Here is a 17955-nt window from a genome sequence, read left to right as displayed (position 1 = left end):
GAATAAATGACAATAAAACATCTCCAAGAACTTGAAGAGTCAAAAACAGCATTCTAGGAGCATCAGAGACATAGCTCGATCAAAGCAGAGGCTCGCTCGGTCGAGCAGCCTAGTCGAGCGGACTACAGAAAGTATCTGGTTGCATTCTGTCTGCTCGCTCGACCCATTTTGAAGCTCGCTCGGTCGAGCGAGCTGGTCGAGCGGCACTTCAGAGGGCTTTTGACAGTATTGCTCGACTTGCATAGTAGAGCATCTTGAATTAAACCTTTGAACTTCTTCATTAAGTCCCATAACTCCCATGACTAACTCATTAATTCATACTTTAATCATCATCATAAACCACAAATATTAAGACTCATCTTAATACACCCATTCATTAAGTCATCACATGAATGCACACACCAATTGTGCACTCAAGTCACACCAATCATAACACAAATAATCCCAATTTCTTGCTTTGAAAGATTTTCATTTGCCTTGGAAAGATTTAGGTATCATCAAAGTAACCTTGATCATACTCTTTTCTTAAAAAACGGTAAATTGATAACTTATGTTACAATATATGTGGATGAAACAATTATGATCACAAGAAATGATACAGAATAAAATAAGCTGTTAAAGCAAAAATTATCCTAAGAATTTGAGATAAAAGATGTGGAGAGACATAAATATTTCTTGGAATAGAGGTACTAATATCATATAAAGGTATCTTTATTTAATTCTCAAAGAAAGTATATATTGGATTTACTTGTTACAATTAAATGGTAAGCTAGTTGAAACACAAATGGTAGTAAATCATGGGTTCCAGAGGAAAGAAAATGAAAAATTAGCGGATTGCGGTAGATATCAAAGAATATTGGGGAAGTTAATCTATCTTCATACACTCGGCCGTATATTGCTTATATAGTGGGAGTGGTGAGTCAATTTATGCATAATCCCTTAATTGAACACATAAAAATAGTTTACAGATTTTTTAGGTATCTTAAGGGCACCATTAGAACAATAATAATCTACAGGATAAATGAGCATCTAAACCTTAAGGCGTATATAGGTGCAAATTGGGCAGGAGACAGGGATGAATGGAAATCCATGCAAGGATACTTCACTCTTATCGGCAAAAATCTTGTAACATAGCGAAGTAAAAAAGAAGGTTGTTGCAATATCATGAAGGGATGAAGCTGAATTTCGAGAAATTATCTATAGAACTATTGAAGTTTTATGGATGAGAAAATTACTTTATGAACTTGGTTTCGCTCTAAAGAAAACTTGTAATCTTTTAATAATGAACAGTTTTCAGCATATCTGAGAATCTAATTCACCATGATTGAGCTAAACATGTTAAGATGGACACACACTTTATCATTGAAAATATATTGATTAAAAGGTTAAACCTAAAATCTCTTTTCTATGTTTTATCTACAACATTTCGAAAGATACACAAAATCATAGAAACAAAAGTGGAGAATTTAGGTATTGAAATTTAGCACTTATGAGGAAATGATTATTATTAGTCTATGAAAAATTAAAAGAATTCCCACCATAACAACAAATATATAGTTTCCTCTTATAATTAGAAGTAGAAATCAAAAGGAACACATAGAATTACAATTACTTTGATAATGCAGCTGAGAGGTTGTTAGCCAAGCACTCCATTGTTGAAGGAGTCACTGACCTGCTTCCTCCTAAATACCATTTCTTGATCATCTCCACTACATTTTTGTTAACCACTTTTAACTTTGATTCTTCTTTTTCATCCGTCGTTATTGATATCTGCCAGTGTCAATAGTTTTTATAGACTAATCAATTTTACATGCTAGCTTTAAGAGGATACTTATCACTTAAACTATAATGTTTTATAAGTTATGCAAAAACGTGTAAGCGGTGGCCTTAGATGGGTAGTAATAGGCTGGCTCAAACTCAAAACTTAAAAAAACAAATTCAATTTTAATCTTAAACATATTAATTTTAACGTTAAATGGATCAATTTCAACTTCAAATAAATCTTAAATGGATCAATTAAAAAAATCAATTTTAACCTAATAGTGAATAGTTCTGACATTAAAATTGACATTAAAGTGATCAATTTATACTTACATGAAATTAAATGGATGAATTATGATCCTTTTAAAGTCTTTAGTTTCGTATTAATGGTGGAGTCGCGCGTTTTACGCGGCCATACAGTGGTCTGGTCCCGCGTTTTACGCTATCATACCGCGGTCCGGTTGTCATTGCAAACTTTAAACAGTGGTCGTCATTTCTTCCTAGATTGTCGAAATTGGGCATATAATAAGTCGTTGGAAAGCTTAAGTCTAGTTTCTAATGCCGCAAACCTTGCATTAATATAATTTTTGTATAAAATATGCCTAAACCTTGCATTAATACAATTTTTGTATAAAAAGTTATGTCTAAAAGATTGAACGTGTATAAAATTTCAGCACAAACAATCTTTAAACGATCGTTATTTCTCACTCGGTTATCGGAATTTGGCATATAGCATATCATTCGAAAGATCTTAAAGTCTAGGTTCTAATGTCGCAAACATTGCAGTAATGTGATTTTTCTATCAAAAGTTTTGGCCAAAAGAGTGATCATGTATCAAATTTTAACACAAAACGCGTAATTAGGTTTATTTTCCGAATTTTAAAAATTGTTTTTTTTTTAAATTAATATTTTTTATTTTAATTTAATTATATTAATAAATTTATTTTAGTAATAATAAGAGTTGATTTTATAATTAAAAATAAATTTAAGGTATTTTAGTAATTTTATTATAAAGGAGCAGCGACACAGGGTAACGATTTTTAAAAATCGGCTAAAATTATGTTATACACTTGTAATATTTGTGGTTGTTAATATGGACTCGATAATTATATTACCCGTACAAGTGGATGAATAAAATATTTTACCTCAGCCGTTCCAGTAGAAGAGAAGCTGAAAGTGAAGAATGAGTTTTTCTTAAGGTATTTGGTGGGGAAAAACTGAGCAACCTCCTCAAGTGCAACTTCTTCTTCCTCTTCATACTTGTCAATGGCTGCCAAACGGTCCCTTACTGAACCCTCTAACTGGGTGCCCAATTGCGAAGCCTTAATCTCCTTGATTACCACTGCTTTAATTACAATTTCCACAGGTGCTGTACCAAAACGCATACACTTAAACTATGGGTAAAGGTAAAGGTAGTAAACAACACTCCCAGTATCCGCACAAAGGCAGGGTTCGGGTGGGATTTTTCTTTTTCCTAAAAGATGCTCATAAAATATACCCGTTTTTCTAAAGAGGGAGTAAAGAGACATGCACAGTCAAGAAATCCCCATACCTGCATCCAATGGGAATTAAACCCCAAACCTTATACTTCACATGCATATGTATTATCCATTGAGCAACAAACACTTTTGCATACACTTAATCTATATATATGAAATTCTAAATGTTGCGTTGTATGAATTTTATTTTATTTATTTTTAAATGAGTATAAATTAATTAATTTTAAAAAAATGTTTTCTTATTGAATATTTTACCTGATGTAAGAGCTTCAAAAAATTCATCATCTTGGGCTAGGTCTTTCCCTAATTTGCCCTTCCATTTCTGCAAATGTTGAATCACTTCCTTTTCAATGTAGACTCCTACTGCTGTGAACTTTATTTGTAGAAAGTGAATTTCAAGTTCTGTGCAGCCTGTTGCATTGAGTCCAAAACATAATCATTACTCAACAAAAAATAAATATTTCATGCTCTTGAGTTTTTAATTAAACTCTTCAACGTAGCTACACTTGTCCAAATGGTTGAGCGAAGTAGGTTTTGAATTGTATTATTTTTAGTTGGGTCAATTTTAAATCGGATCATTTTTAAATCGAATCGGTTTCAACTTGGGTCGTATTCGATTCGGATCAGGTTCGGGTCAACCCATTTAGTTAACTATAATTAAAATAATATCATTAAAAATTTTCCAAATAAACGTACTTAATAAAAGGATCAATATACCCAATTTAGTCTACAAAACAAAAATATTAATTCAAAATAAATTAATCATCTAAAATTTTACATCAAAACGAAAAATATTAACATGACCTGAAAAGTTGACAAAATTAATAATTGGGTCAAGAAGACTAGGTTCAAGTTTTAGTCGAGTTAAACCCCCCTTTTTTGTATTTTCGGGTCCAATATTAAAATGTTTTCAATTTCTAGTCGTGTAAATAAGTGTTAAATGAGATTGTTGCACTTTGCAATCGAAACCTTTCATTAATACACACATTTCATAAGCGAAGGAGACATATACCATTCCAGCAAAATCGCAATTGGAAGAAGATCTCTAATAACTTATAAAACATGCACGCCATATTCAATTTGCCGATGTGGGATTAACCATCCCAACACAAACCAATTAAATTATTGTCATTCCAACCATACTCAAGATAAGTGTCGTTAGTGCAACAAATACCCAAGAAAAACAACTTGGCCATGTACAAAAGTGTCTTTCTGGTATTCACCATGTATGATTCCAACGCATATCTTAGATATATGATTCAAGAAAGACACTATCAAATAAGATGTCAGAAGCACATTATTGAAGCAAGTGTCAATTCTCCTAGCGTTGGGGATGACTTTGATAATCTCATAACCAATCTCATAACCCATGTTTTGTCTTGCACTTTGAAGGATGATGTATGTGCAAAGAAGTATGACAATTTGAGTTTTGGATCACTTCATGAAATGATCACGAGAGAGGAATTGGAGTGCCTAGGACAAGACAAGAGAAGCCTTAGACAAGGCAAGAAGAAGCTCAAAGAAGGTCTTTGTTCATGCCTTGAAAAGACAAGGATAGTGAAGGAAAGTGCCTTGAACGAGGTAAAAATGCATGCAACTGACAGTGAATGGCAGTAAGAGCTACTCGTTCGAGCGGGCTACGTGCTCGTCCGAGCAAGCTATAATGGTTAAATGCTTTTCTGATTCTGGCCTTTTTCTTGAGGAAAAGTAGCCACTTGTGCTAGGGTTATCACATTGATTTGGAGGCTTATATATAAGAAGAAATTAGATTTTAAAATGTATGAGGGAGGCTAATATATAGAAACAACTACAGTTTAAGCCATTAAAGCTTCTTTTTCATTGTATTCGTATTTTGAAGGTGATCTCCATTAAGGCTGACATCTTTATCTTGAAAGGTTGTTCTTAAGAGCGTGTAGGTTTAGTTCATTGATGTATTGCTGAGTTCATAAATAATATTAAACATTTATTGAGGGGAAACTTGTTATTTATATCTCTATTGATTTCTGCTCTATTTTTCATTGTGTTTTTGTATCTTGTTTTCATTAAACACTCTTAAACACTTTCATTTTAAAAGGTATCAGAGCTTAGTGAGCTTCTTAGGTATTTTGGTGAGTGAAAGTAAGGATTTTGGTGAGAGAACAAGATAGGTGATGGAACAAGTTTTCCTATTCCATTGTTTGATGGAAATATGAACTTTTTGGTGTGTAAGAGTTTCGTGGAGCACTTACTGGTTCAATAAGGCATAGATGATGCACTAGAAACAACAAAGCTAACATATTTGGAGGAAGAAAATGGGTGTCCATGAAGAAGAAAGCGGTGAGCACTATCCGGCTTGCCATTACACCCTAAATCAAGTACAACTACTTGAAAGAGACCGATCTCGGTGTGTTGTTGAAGAAGATTCAAGCAGTGTATGCTTCAAAGTCTCTTATTAAAAAACTTTGCTTGAGGTGGAAGTTGTACAATCTCAAGAAGGAGGATGATACTACTATGCAAGACCACATCAAGACATTCAACAAACTTGTGTGTCAATTATTGAATGCGGATGAGAAGCTTTCCGATGAGAAGAAAGCCCTTCTTATTTTGCCATCCCTTCTTAAGAGCTATATAAACATAGTTCAAACATTTGTCATTGGGAGGGAGTCTATATCTACTAATCAAGCATTGCCTACATTGAAAGAGCATGATAGATTCATGGTAAGATGTGAAGGGGGAAGAGAAGAATGTGGAAAGGGCTTGTATAGTAAGGGTTGTATTAGAGGGAAAACCAAGAAGAAGCGTTGCGAAGGAGTAAGTATCAAGGGAGGAGTGACTTCAGTAACAAAAAGTATTACTATTGTAAGAAAGAAGGGGCACATTCAAATAATGTGCAAAGAGGTGAAGGAAGACCTCAAGAGGATGAGGAACTTAAGGGATGGTGGTAGGAAAGATGTTGAGACTAGCGGAGATATCGTTCTAGGCTTTATTGATGATGAGGGTGACTATGATGGAGCTCTTCTCGTTGAAGGGGGAGCGATTTATAGTAAGAAATCGGTAATTGACTTCTATAGCTTAATCCACATTTCTTGTGAGAAGGAAAAATTTGCTAAGCTTAGTTTGTGTGATGGAGGCCTTATCACTTTGCCAAATGATGAGAGGGTAAAGGTGGAAGGTATAGGAGACATATGATGGTGTCAAGAGAAGGCTTGGTGATTTGAGGTATGTTCCTAAGCTTGAGAGGAATCTTATTTCACTAGGTACGTTAGACACTGATGGATGCACTTTCAAAGCTAGTGGTGAGTCTTTGAAGGTCATTAGAGGGAGCATGGTGCTCATGAGAGGAAGGAGTTAGAGTAATGGATCGGAGAAGCTTTAAGTGATTTAGAGATCGCAATGGGTCGGACTCGACTTATCCAACCTTCGATTTTGCTTCGAATAAAACTCAAATTAAATTTTTTAGTCCACCTCCATTCAGAGTTGGATTATGCATACTTCAATTTTGCTCCGTTTCGGACTCTCGGGCCTCCAACAGAGTTCGGATCATTATCAAGCTTTATTCTTATCGATACTATACTAATAATTTAAAAGCTTAAAAAACTAATAGAGTGGTCTGCGAAATACTACTTAACAATGAAACATGTCTTTCAAATCCTATAATTATAATTAAAATCATTAGAATCGTATAGAATCTTCAACTAAAATCGTACAATTCTACCGATTTTACATGATTATAAAAATACTCCATAAAAATGCTAAATTGGGCATTAGATCACCCAATCAACTTCTCAGGTCTCTAATTTCTACTGATTTGCTTTTTATTAAATAGAGACTCTTGACCATAATAACACTATTTTTTGAACATAACGTGTGGGAAGTGTGACTCTTAGTTTTTAATGGAAATTATTGCTACCTTGGAGCATTTTTTATCTAGATTGCTAGTTGAGGCTTGGTTTTCATTTGGTGTTACTGACCGTAAATTGTTGAGTTTTTTCATTTGTTGTTTTGAAATTATTAGGGCTTTAAAACTCTTACATTATAATGTGGATTTCATAAACCTATTACAAGTTCGCTCTATTTGGCGTTGCTTAATTTACTAAAGATCTTGTTATTGTATCTGTTTGGTGTGTTTGTTTTACTCAAATATTGATTATATAATTATTGTATATCTTTTTATGTTTATCAATTCATAAAAATAAAAGAAAAAAACAAATAAGAAGTATATATATGTATTTTTTTAATAATAACAAAGATTTAAAATATTAAATAAATTTTAATTGTTATTTTACAATAAAAATGGCTAAACAATATACATAAGCAATTAAAACTACATATTTTTGTAAAATTCTTGAACCATTCGATTCTACAATTCAATCATAAGACATGATTCTGAGAGTTGTTTTTATTTTAAATTAAAATCGTGCTTTTAACAACCTTTCTATAATTCACACTATCTCTCTTTTAATATTCAATTATGAAACTAAAGACATTGCGTTTAAAACTTTGAATATTGTAATGTTAATTGATACTTCCTCCGATTCACTACTAATGTCTCATTTGCTTTTTGAATACTATTCATCTCTTACTCTTAATTTGTATTTTATTATTAATCTATAAATTAAAACATAATCATGTGCGATCTTGTTTGATTTGTCTCAATGCAAGGATTATTTATATGAACTTTTCATAAATTAAAACACAATTAGAGATATTAAGGATTAAATAAGTGCATTGGATAGAGTGCAAAAAGAAAATGGCACATTAGTAGTGAATTGGAGGGAGTATTTGTGTACTTGACTTAATATGAAACTTAAATCGAGTTTAGACTTTTTACTTGAATTCGACATTTAATCTATAACTAAGATATCAAGGTTGCAAATTTGGTTTATATAAACTTATTATCATTTTATTTTGAATATTCGTTTAAATTTGTTCAAATTTAAAAATGGCTCAAATTCAAATTCCAAGTCGGGTGTCGGGCCGAGCAAAGTCGGAGTCAGGGTCGTATCAGAGTTGGGTCGGAGTATCAGATTTTTTATGAGGTCCAACTCCAGTCCGTTCTAAATCGGGCCCAAACCATATAATCGGATTCAAAATAAGATATTTCTTTCCTCGAATTCGAATCGGACTAGCTCAAAGCCATATTCCGACTGAATTGTCATCCCTATTTTCGTACAGAGCACGAGCTTCTATACTAATAATAAAAACGGCTTAACAAAAGAGAATCTCTTACCATAACCCATTAGAGGCAGCGTTTTAGTCAATGTAACTTCAGGCGAAAAAGCAATATCATCTACCATCACTTCGTTTACCACTGCAACATGATGGAAAATTCTAATTAAATTCTATTAAACAAAATAATTATGATGTTAAAGCAATTACTAATACAAGTATTTGGTACGTTCCTATAATTGGAACATTTGTTGTTTAGACATACTAAAATTTTAAGTTTTTTCCTTATATAGAAAGGTGGGAAAAAAAATCAATGACTAAGTGAGACAAGTACCTAGGACGTTTTCATGAAAGTTATACTTGCTCTCCAAATAAGATAAAATTCGATATATAATTATACATATCTGAATTAAATTAGATTTAATTGAAGTGAACGCATACTCGATTTTTTGTAATAAATGTTTAACAAATTATTTATGGATTTTTTTTCATGAGAACACTTAAAACATTAAATATTCATTTATATATATATATAAATATATAAATATATAAATATATATATATATATATATATATATATATATATATATATATATATATATATATATATATATATATATATATTTTGAAACCCTCTAAATAATCATGATCAATTTAAGTATAAATTAATTAATTTTCATCCACTTTTCATCAAGAGCGGTTTGATGATGATGATGATGGTATAGTACATTATTATAAACATGAAAACAACAAAAATGATAACACAATTTTTGTAAGAGACAGTCTCTAATTTAGTCGGCCCGTAAAGAAAAATGTATAATAGGAGTATGCTTTAAGCTTTAATGGATTGGGTCTAAGATCTCTAAATGATAAAAGTAAAGTGAAAGAAATAACTTACTGATGAACAACTTAGGAGCTGAAGAAGAGAAGAGAAAGAAGAGTAAGATTTGATGATGATTGATGATGGTATGAAAGATAAGTGTAATGTTGTATGTTAGAAATATAGAAGAGAGTTAGATGTAAATAAGAGAATGGTATTTGTTAGGTAGGTATTGTGTTAGGTAAGTGTTAAAGAGGAGATTGTTCCACATTGCTCATCTCACTTTCTTAGTATACTTTTAACTGTCTTTCTTTGTTGATGATGTTAATTGTTATGCCTTCATTTACTTGCATTTCTCTTTCCCCACGGATCCTGTTTTCTTTTTATATTTGGGTCCACTGGATTCACTCACTCACTTCTTCAGCCTTTATTTTATTTTCATAGCCTTTGATATGTTAAAATTAAAAGTCGTTATAATTTGTAGCAAGTCATTTCTAAGGTTGGAACAATGTATTAATCAATGGTGCTATTAAATATTTGTTTTAGATTGTTAAATTTTGATCAATCAACCAATTACTCAAATATAGTTGTTAATTTTGAGGTTTTTTAATTGGGTAAAATTTTTATATTTACCACCTAACCATAACCCATAGTGGGTAAAATTTTAATACCTACGTATGTCCACCTAAGTATGCATTCAAAATTATCCATACCTACAATGATCAATTAGCCGGGTATACCCATCATGGGTATACACCCTTATCCCCACCTCACTTTTACTCCAAGTCCACATTATAAACTCTATAAATCTTTACAAATTTAATTATATATCTAAGTTTGTTTAAACCATACAATAAAATAAAATAAAATTTATATTCTTAACTTTTGTCAATAGTTTTATAAGAATATACTCCCTCCCATTAACGTCTCATTTGCTTTTTGAATACTATTCACGTTTTAGTTTTAATTTGTATATAATTCTTAATCTATAAATTTAAATTTAGTTAAGTACAATCTTATTTGATTCGTCTAGATGTAAAGGCTATTATTACTTTTTATAATTTTTAATTATGTATAATAAAAATGTTACATTAATAATCTTTACATTGAGATGAATCAAATAAGATCCCACTTGACTATATATTTAATTTATAGATTAAAAATTTAATCACAAATTAGAATATAATGAATGAATATTGCATTATCTTTTAATGTTGTAAGTAATATGAAATAGAGAAAGTAATACATTATAAATATGGGGCGAGGCGGGTGGATATTTGACGGGACAGTCGATGTGAGGTTAGGTGGTTGGACAGTAATGAAATAAAACGCCCGAATGAATCTAACGATGCCCAATCGAGACTAATTTACCAATATATCATAATGATGTGCCTAATGTTGTGTATGCTGATATGCCAAACAATGTTCAAATTGATTTACCAAATGATATGTCAAATGATGTTCCGATCGATTAAATGATGTGATAAATGTTGTTCTAATTGATTCGCCAAATTTGTCAAATATTATTGTTGATGATGATGTAGATCAAATTAGTCTTACTAATCATATTATTGATGATGAACAAGGACTTATTTTTTTGAATTTTTATGATCCTGCAAATTTTCTCAATCTGGATAAATGCTTAAGAGACATTTTAGTGGAGAAAGAGCCTATAAGAGAATTGAACCTTGAATAAGCTATTGATACAAGCAATAGACATTTTTCATATTCTCTTTTTTTTTTTAGAAAGTTGAGTAATGGTGAGATTAATGATAAATGGCATATTTATTCTAAAACTAGTGATAAAGCATTTTACTTTTGTTGCAAGTTGTTCAAATCAACAATCAACAAGTAATAAAAGTTTGTTAGCAAATGATGGTTGACGTGATTGAAAGCATAGTAGTAAAAGACTTAAACAACATAAAAATAGTGTTGAGCATATGAATAATATGATGAATTGGAATGAGTTAAGAGTACGGTTGTCTAAAAGTGAAACAATTGATAAAACTTACAAGAAGAAATTACAAAAGAGTAGGGCTGAACACGATTTGGTCTAAACCGTAAACCAAACCGGACCAAACCGTAAATTTAATATTTGGTCTGGTCTACGGTCTAAATGGTCTGGTCTGGTTTTTTTTTTCAGACCGTATTCCAAAACGGTCCGGTCCCGGTTTTAAAATTTTCAGACCAGACCGGACCGGAAAACCGTATTAAAATAAAATTTTAAGAGATTAGGGTTAGGGCAATTAGTCGTCACTCGTCAACTCCTGGCCTCTGCCTACTGCCTCCGCCCTCCATCTCCAATTCTGCATTTCAAAAATCGCGATTCACATTCTCCTCTCTTCCTCCTCTCCTCTCTGATTCCTCGCCTCTCTGATTCGCCTCCTCTCTCATTCCTCGCCTCCTCTCTCATTCCTCGCCTCCTCTCTAATTCCTCGCCAGTCGCCTCCTTCGAGGCTTCAAGTCTTCGACAGTCGACAGTGGTTGTGCTTCTTCGAGGCTTCGACGCTCCTCCTCCAATCTTCATTCTCCAATCTCCGCAGTCACCACGGAATCAAGTGTAGAATCTCGTAATGTAAGTATATTGGTTGATTTTTTGATTTTTTAGGGTTTTTTCAAGCCTTCTGTTTTATTTGTTTCGAATTTGTAGATGGATTTTTCTTACTTTCATACTTTCGTACTTTCGTTTGTAGTGTTGTTTGGATTTTTCTTGTTTTTGATCTTCAGTAGATGGATTTGTAGTGTTGTTCTTGATATTTCGAATTTCAAGTGATGAATCTTGTAGTTTTTTTCCTTGTTTTCGAATAGGTGATATTGCTTGTAGTTGATATTTCGATTTTCCTTGTTCTTGATATTTCGATCTTCAGTAGGTGAATCTTCAGTAGATGGATTTTTGATCTTCAATAGGTGAATCATGTTTTGGGTAATTGCTTGTAGTCTTTGATGATGATTGTTTTCGAATTTTTCTTGATATTGCTTGTTTTCGAATTTTAGTTGATGATGATTGTAGTCTTTGATATTGCTTGTTTTCGAATTTTTCCTTGTAAGTAATGTAAGTAATTGCTTGTTGATGATGATGATTGTTGATTGGAATTACTCAGTTTCAGTCCTTTACTCGTAATGTAAGTAATTGCTTGTAGTCTTTGTATACTGAATAGATTGTTGATGATTGTTGATGTAAGTAATTGCTTGTAAGTAATTGTTGATTGGAATTACTCAGTTTCAGTCCTTTACTCGTAATGTATTTTGTTTACAGATTATCGTTTATCTTAGATTCTCACTCAATTAAAAAAATACAAAAAAAAAAAACCGTAGACCAGACCAGACCAGACCGTTCTAGAACGGTCTGGTCTGGTCTCTTGACTGGTCTGGTCTGGTCTGGAAAATTTCCAGACCGGAATATCTGGTCTGGTCTGATTTTTCTGTCAAACCAGACCAGACCGGACCGTGTGCAGCCCTACAAAAGAGAGAGAGAGATTGTTGGAAGAAAGTTTTAACAAGAATATTTCCAACTATGAAATTTCTTGCTACTCATAATTTGGCTTTTAAAGGAACGATCTAATGAAAACCTTTATCAAGATAGTAATGATAATTTCTTAGAATTGAGTGAAATGATTGTAAAATTTGATATAGTAATGAAAGATCATGTTAAACCCATTAAAAATAAAGAAATACGTTATCATTATCTTGGAACTGAAAGTTAAAATAAATTGATTTCTTTTTTAGCTCAAAGTGTGAAAAGTTCTATAATAAGGACAATCAAAGAGTCAAAATATTTATCCATCATTCTTGATTATAAACCTAATATTTCTCATCAAGAACAACCGACTCTTATCATAATATGTGTGAATATGTCAATAAGTAAATTAAATATTCAGGTAATAGTCCGAGTTAAAGTGAACTAGATATTCACATGTAAATATGAATTTCGGGTCACACATCGAATAATTAAGTTAAATCGTTTCTAGGATCCATGACGTTCTAGTGATAAATAATTAAATAAGTAAAAATGGAAATAACAAATCAGCGAAAGTCTTAAAGTTTACAACTTGAGAACCTACTGGCCTCGTTAAAACTAATTAATGTCCAAAATAAAAGCCTACTTGCGATAGGAAACATGTTAAAGTTCATTTGACAAATAATAAAATTCTGGGTGCGATAGTCAGCTCAATTACAGTTTCTATTATTTCGTTTCTCACGCACCAGTCCCACCTGCAAGTCAACCTGCTAGTTGTTGAATGACAACAACATAGCACGTTCCAAAGAACATAAAGTAGTACACGTCAGAGACTTCATGTAGTGCATTATACAGGTTACATACAAGCAATTAGTTCATCCTAACATGCAAAGATTCTAATAGTCTAGATGTCATATTTGACTATTCAAGTCCTAATTCATGTCGTTGCCCGTCCTGTTCGGGTCGTCATAGGTAAAGTATGCATACCCCTATAGTGACCGTAATGATCCAAAACTGCCATGGGAACGATAATGATAATTAGGGGTGTTCAAAAAAACCCGATCCGAAATATCCGATCCGGAATATCCGGCATCCGGTTGTTAAAGCCGGATACTTAAGCCGAATTGCCAAAACCGTATATTCCGGACCGGGTACCCGATTTATAAATCCGAATACCGGGTCGGATCCGGATACCATTTTTATAAATCCGGATACCCGGTATCCGGTTTATTATTTTAAAAAAAAAATTAAAATGAGGCATCACGAAACCTAATTTCAGGTTCAGCGTCGTCCCCTTCATTTGAAAACCTAATTGAAGGAGCAGCTTCAAGAAACCTTCATTCAGCGCCGTCCCCTTCTTCAATCTTCATCATCATCAATTCATCATAAATCAGAGATTCAGAGCCGTCCTTCATCGAATCATCAGTTCATCACCATCTTCGTCCTTCATCACCATCTTCAGACTTGAGTAATCAGTCTTCTTCTTCTTCATAGTGTCAGTCGACTTCTTCATCTTCTTCACAACTATTTAAGTATTTTACTTAAATTTTAAGTCTTATTCCTAATTTTAGTTGTTTTTAACTTTATTTTTAATATTTTGAATTCAAATTCTGATATTTTTTTTGTTCAATTTATTTTCAGACCCTCTTTACAATTTTAAGTTGAAGATCTACATGGATTTTTACCCACCACCATCTGGATTTTCGGTAGCTCTTTATCGTTTTTATTTTGCCATTTATCTTTGATATTTGATTCTGATATTTGTTTGACTTAAATGCTAATGTAATATTTTGAATTCAAATTCTGATATTTATTCAACTTCAAATTCAAATTCAAATGCTAATGTTTTTGATGTATATGATGATGGTAGATTATATATAACTGAATTCTGCTTGTATATGATGATGGTAGATTCACTAGATTGGTAATTGATTGTGAAGATGGTAATGCTAATTAATATATAACTTGTACATTATGAATTTATGATGATAATTGGTAACTGAATTCTACTTTAATATTCTATTTTATATATAACTTGTACATTATGAATTTATGATGATAATGATAATTGATAATCTCTTTTCAATTGGTAGGTCATAATCGATGAAACCCTTGACGTCGTTGAAGATGATTAATGGAGCTTGAAGTTTCAACTTATAAATTTTAATCGCTTGCTTTTAGTTTTTTAATAGTTAGATCTTAGATGTGTAACTTTATGAGTTTATGGAATTATGGTTGTATTTCAATTAACTAATGGTTGTATTTTAATAGTTTATGACTAATTAAGTTAAGTATTTATAGAGATTTAGTATTTGAATTATATATAAAAAAAATGTTAAAAGAAATAAGGAAAAAAAAAAAAAGTTTTTAACAAAATCGGGTATTCGGTTTCCGACCCGGTTTAAACCGGATACCCGAATTCCGGGTACCCGGTTTAAACCGGGTCGGAACCAGATCACAATTTTAGGTATCCGAAAAAATGGGTACCCGGTACCCGGTTTTCCGTATCCGGGTCGACCCGGTATCCGGTTTTGAACACCCCTAATGATAATAATTTCAAGTCCAATGTTGTAAACCCATAGGTTAGTAAACACAATCATCCTCAATTTCAACCTTTGACTCCTTTGAAATTATTTGAGGGGTCTAAGCCTTAAGTGATATACAACTCACATCATAGAATGAAAACAACATTACTTTACATAACCAATTACAAAAGTATGGTTTAAGCATGTACCTTGGTAGCACGATAAATCAAATCAAATCACTTCACGAATGAAATCTCAACCTCTTATGAATTGAGGTCCTAACACAAACACCCATACAAAAAAATCACGTATTAGTACGTATTTACACATTCAATCCACTTTATACTACCAAGGCATCACTAAATTCATAATTTTAAATTATTAAATTCTAATCTCAATAATTTCCTAACATCAAAATACAACCAGTGACTTTATTGGCCTTTTTGGAAAGTTTTGAAAATTCAAACAGAAAATCCGACTTCACCATTGCGTCCGGAAGGTATCAATTACGTTGGGCACCAAATTTCATAATTTTTAACACCCATTTACTATTTTTAATTAATTTTAGCGTTTAAATGACTGTTGATGGCATTATTGAGCGATACGACAACATAACGCACTTAAATTCGGGGTTTGAGTCGCACCTGCCGAGAGAAAAAGCTACTGTCCAGATTATTATTATTATTATTATTATTATTATTATTATTATTATTATTATTATTATTATTATTATTATTTATTTTATTTAAATAATTAAATTCCTTTAATCTATTTTTTTTATAATTCAATGATTCAATCAACAACACATTATACATAATCAACATTCACTATCACTATTAACTTTCAAAAATGAAATCAACTAAAACTTTAACATATTCACAAAACCAAAACAAAATATAAATAATCATTAAATATATATTCCCATCAATTATCAAATATATAGATACATATAAGTATATTTTTTTCTTTATGTATAAAAAATTAAAGCCATGAACATGATCCTTCTAGCAAATTGAAATTTTGCTAAATAATCATAATTTGTGATAACTAAAAATAAATAAATGTGCACACATAATTCTTTTAATAAATGGAGATTTTGTTATAGAATTATAATTTCATAAACCTCATCAATTAAATGTATGAACACAACCCTTCTAACAAAATTAAATTTTGTTAATGAATTATATGTCATGAAAAAAACTATATAAATTAAAAATAATGCTTATGAATAAAATTCTTTTAACAAACTAAAATTTTTTAAAACAATAACGGATTAATAACTTACAATTTTCAAGGATTAAAGGTTGAATTTAGAACAAGTGAACACCCAAAATAAATCCAAGGTTTTTTTTTCTCTTTTTTCTCTCTTCTTCCCTCTTGTAGCCAAAATTATGAAACAAAAGTGAAGAAATTTTCTGATTTTTTTTGTGTAATCAAAAGCATTAGGCGACCTTTCAAAGATAAATTTCTTCATAAATTATAAAAATAATGGTCCTTATTTAATACCATAAATCTTGCCATTATTTTAATTACACGAAATCATGTAACTCCTTCTCAAATTCCATGTGACCGGCCTCCATCCCTTCACTTTCGCATTTTTATTTTTTTAATTTACTTTAATTACTTTATTGTTTTGTTAGACACAAAATTCGTTACGCGATAAGCTTGTTACGCGACGAAACACGCCCACAACAAAAGTATGCTCAAATAATTATTAAAAAGAAATTTAATCGACTAACTATTTATTAAATAATTAATTTTTTTATCGATATATTAACGGGGTGTTATAATGAGCTAATTCCCAGAATATTGCGTAAAAAAAAAATTCTCACTTTACATAATTTGGGAAAGTATTTCCCACAATACCGTCCACGTGGAAAAGTGTTTTTTTTTTATTTTTCAGACAAAACCGCCACTTGAGATGGCGGTTTGCCTTAAGCAGAAAAACGCCACATGAAGTGGCGGTTTGGTCAAGGCAAACCGCCATCTCATGTGGCGGTTTGGTCCCTGGTAAACCGCCACTTCATGTGGCGGTTTGCTTATGGCATTTTATTTTTTTATGTTTTTTTCTTTCATTTTAAAATAGTGAATGCAACATGCATTAAAGTAGTTCAATACCATCTATTCCATAATAATCAATTACGAACCAGCTTGTTTTGGAAAAAATAATTATGAAAATAATACAAAGATATATTACAATTATGGAAACTCATACAAGGAGTTCAAGTCATATAAGAATATACAAAGTTTGTTAAACTACAACCCCCGGCCCCTTTTGTTTTGCGCACCGGTGGATGATGATGGTGTGAACTCGTCAACCTCCGCAATGACATTAAGAGCAGGAGCTCGTCGTTGACTAACACGCTGATATGTGATAATCCTTTGCGGAGGCGATGGATGTGGCGGAGGAGTGTTGATGGAAGACGGGGGAACGAACGGCGACATAGTAGCGGATGCCGATGGCGATCTGGAAGACCGACCTCGAGTAGATGAACGCTGGCGGCCTCTTGTGGACCGAGAACTGGATCCTCCGGAAGAGCTACCTCTATGGGCTGAACTCCTTGGAGAAGGAGTGTGGAATGTGTCATCTACCTCGCCAATGACGGGTGGAGTCGGTATGAGGTACTCATAACCCGCCTGACTCAATGCATCGGTCAACGACGCGTTAATGGAGCCTAAGGTCTGAGAACATAGCCGATACCCCACGTCAACTGGCGATGTAGCGGCCCCTTGAATCGTGTCATT

The 17955-nt window shown here is 32.3% G+C and overlaps 1 protein-coding gene across 1 annotated transcript; it reads right to left on the bottom strand.

The window, feature by feature from the left end:
* Nucleotides 1–1473: 1473 nt before the first annotated feature.
* Nucleotides 1474–9457, bottom strand: LOC130818916 (chalcone isomerase-like protein 2). The gene is made up of 5 exons (XM_057685179.1): nucleotides 9307–9457; nucleotides 8470–8550; nucleotides 3516–3671; nucleotides 2907–3130; nucleotides 1474–1770 (listed from the first exon to the last, which is right to left on the bottom strand). Coding segments are annotated over exons 1-5 (624 nt in total). The 5' UTR covers nucleotides 9308–9457; the 3' UTR covers nucleotides 1474–1608.
* Between the last annotated feature and the right edge of the window lie 8498 nt (nucleotides 9458–17955).

Source organism: Amaranthus tricolor, chromosome 7 (assembly GCF_026212465.1).
Source record: "Amaranthus tricolor cultivar Red isolate AtriRed21 chromosome 7, ASM2621246v1, whole genome shotgun sequence".
Taxonomy (NCBI): domain Eukaryota; kingdom Viridiplantae; phylum Streptophyta; class Magnoliopsida; order Caryophyllales; family Amaranthaceae; genus Amaranthus; species Amaranthus tricolor.
This window is presented reverse-complemented; position numbering and strand designations above follow the sequence as displayed.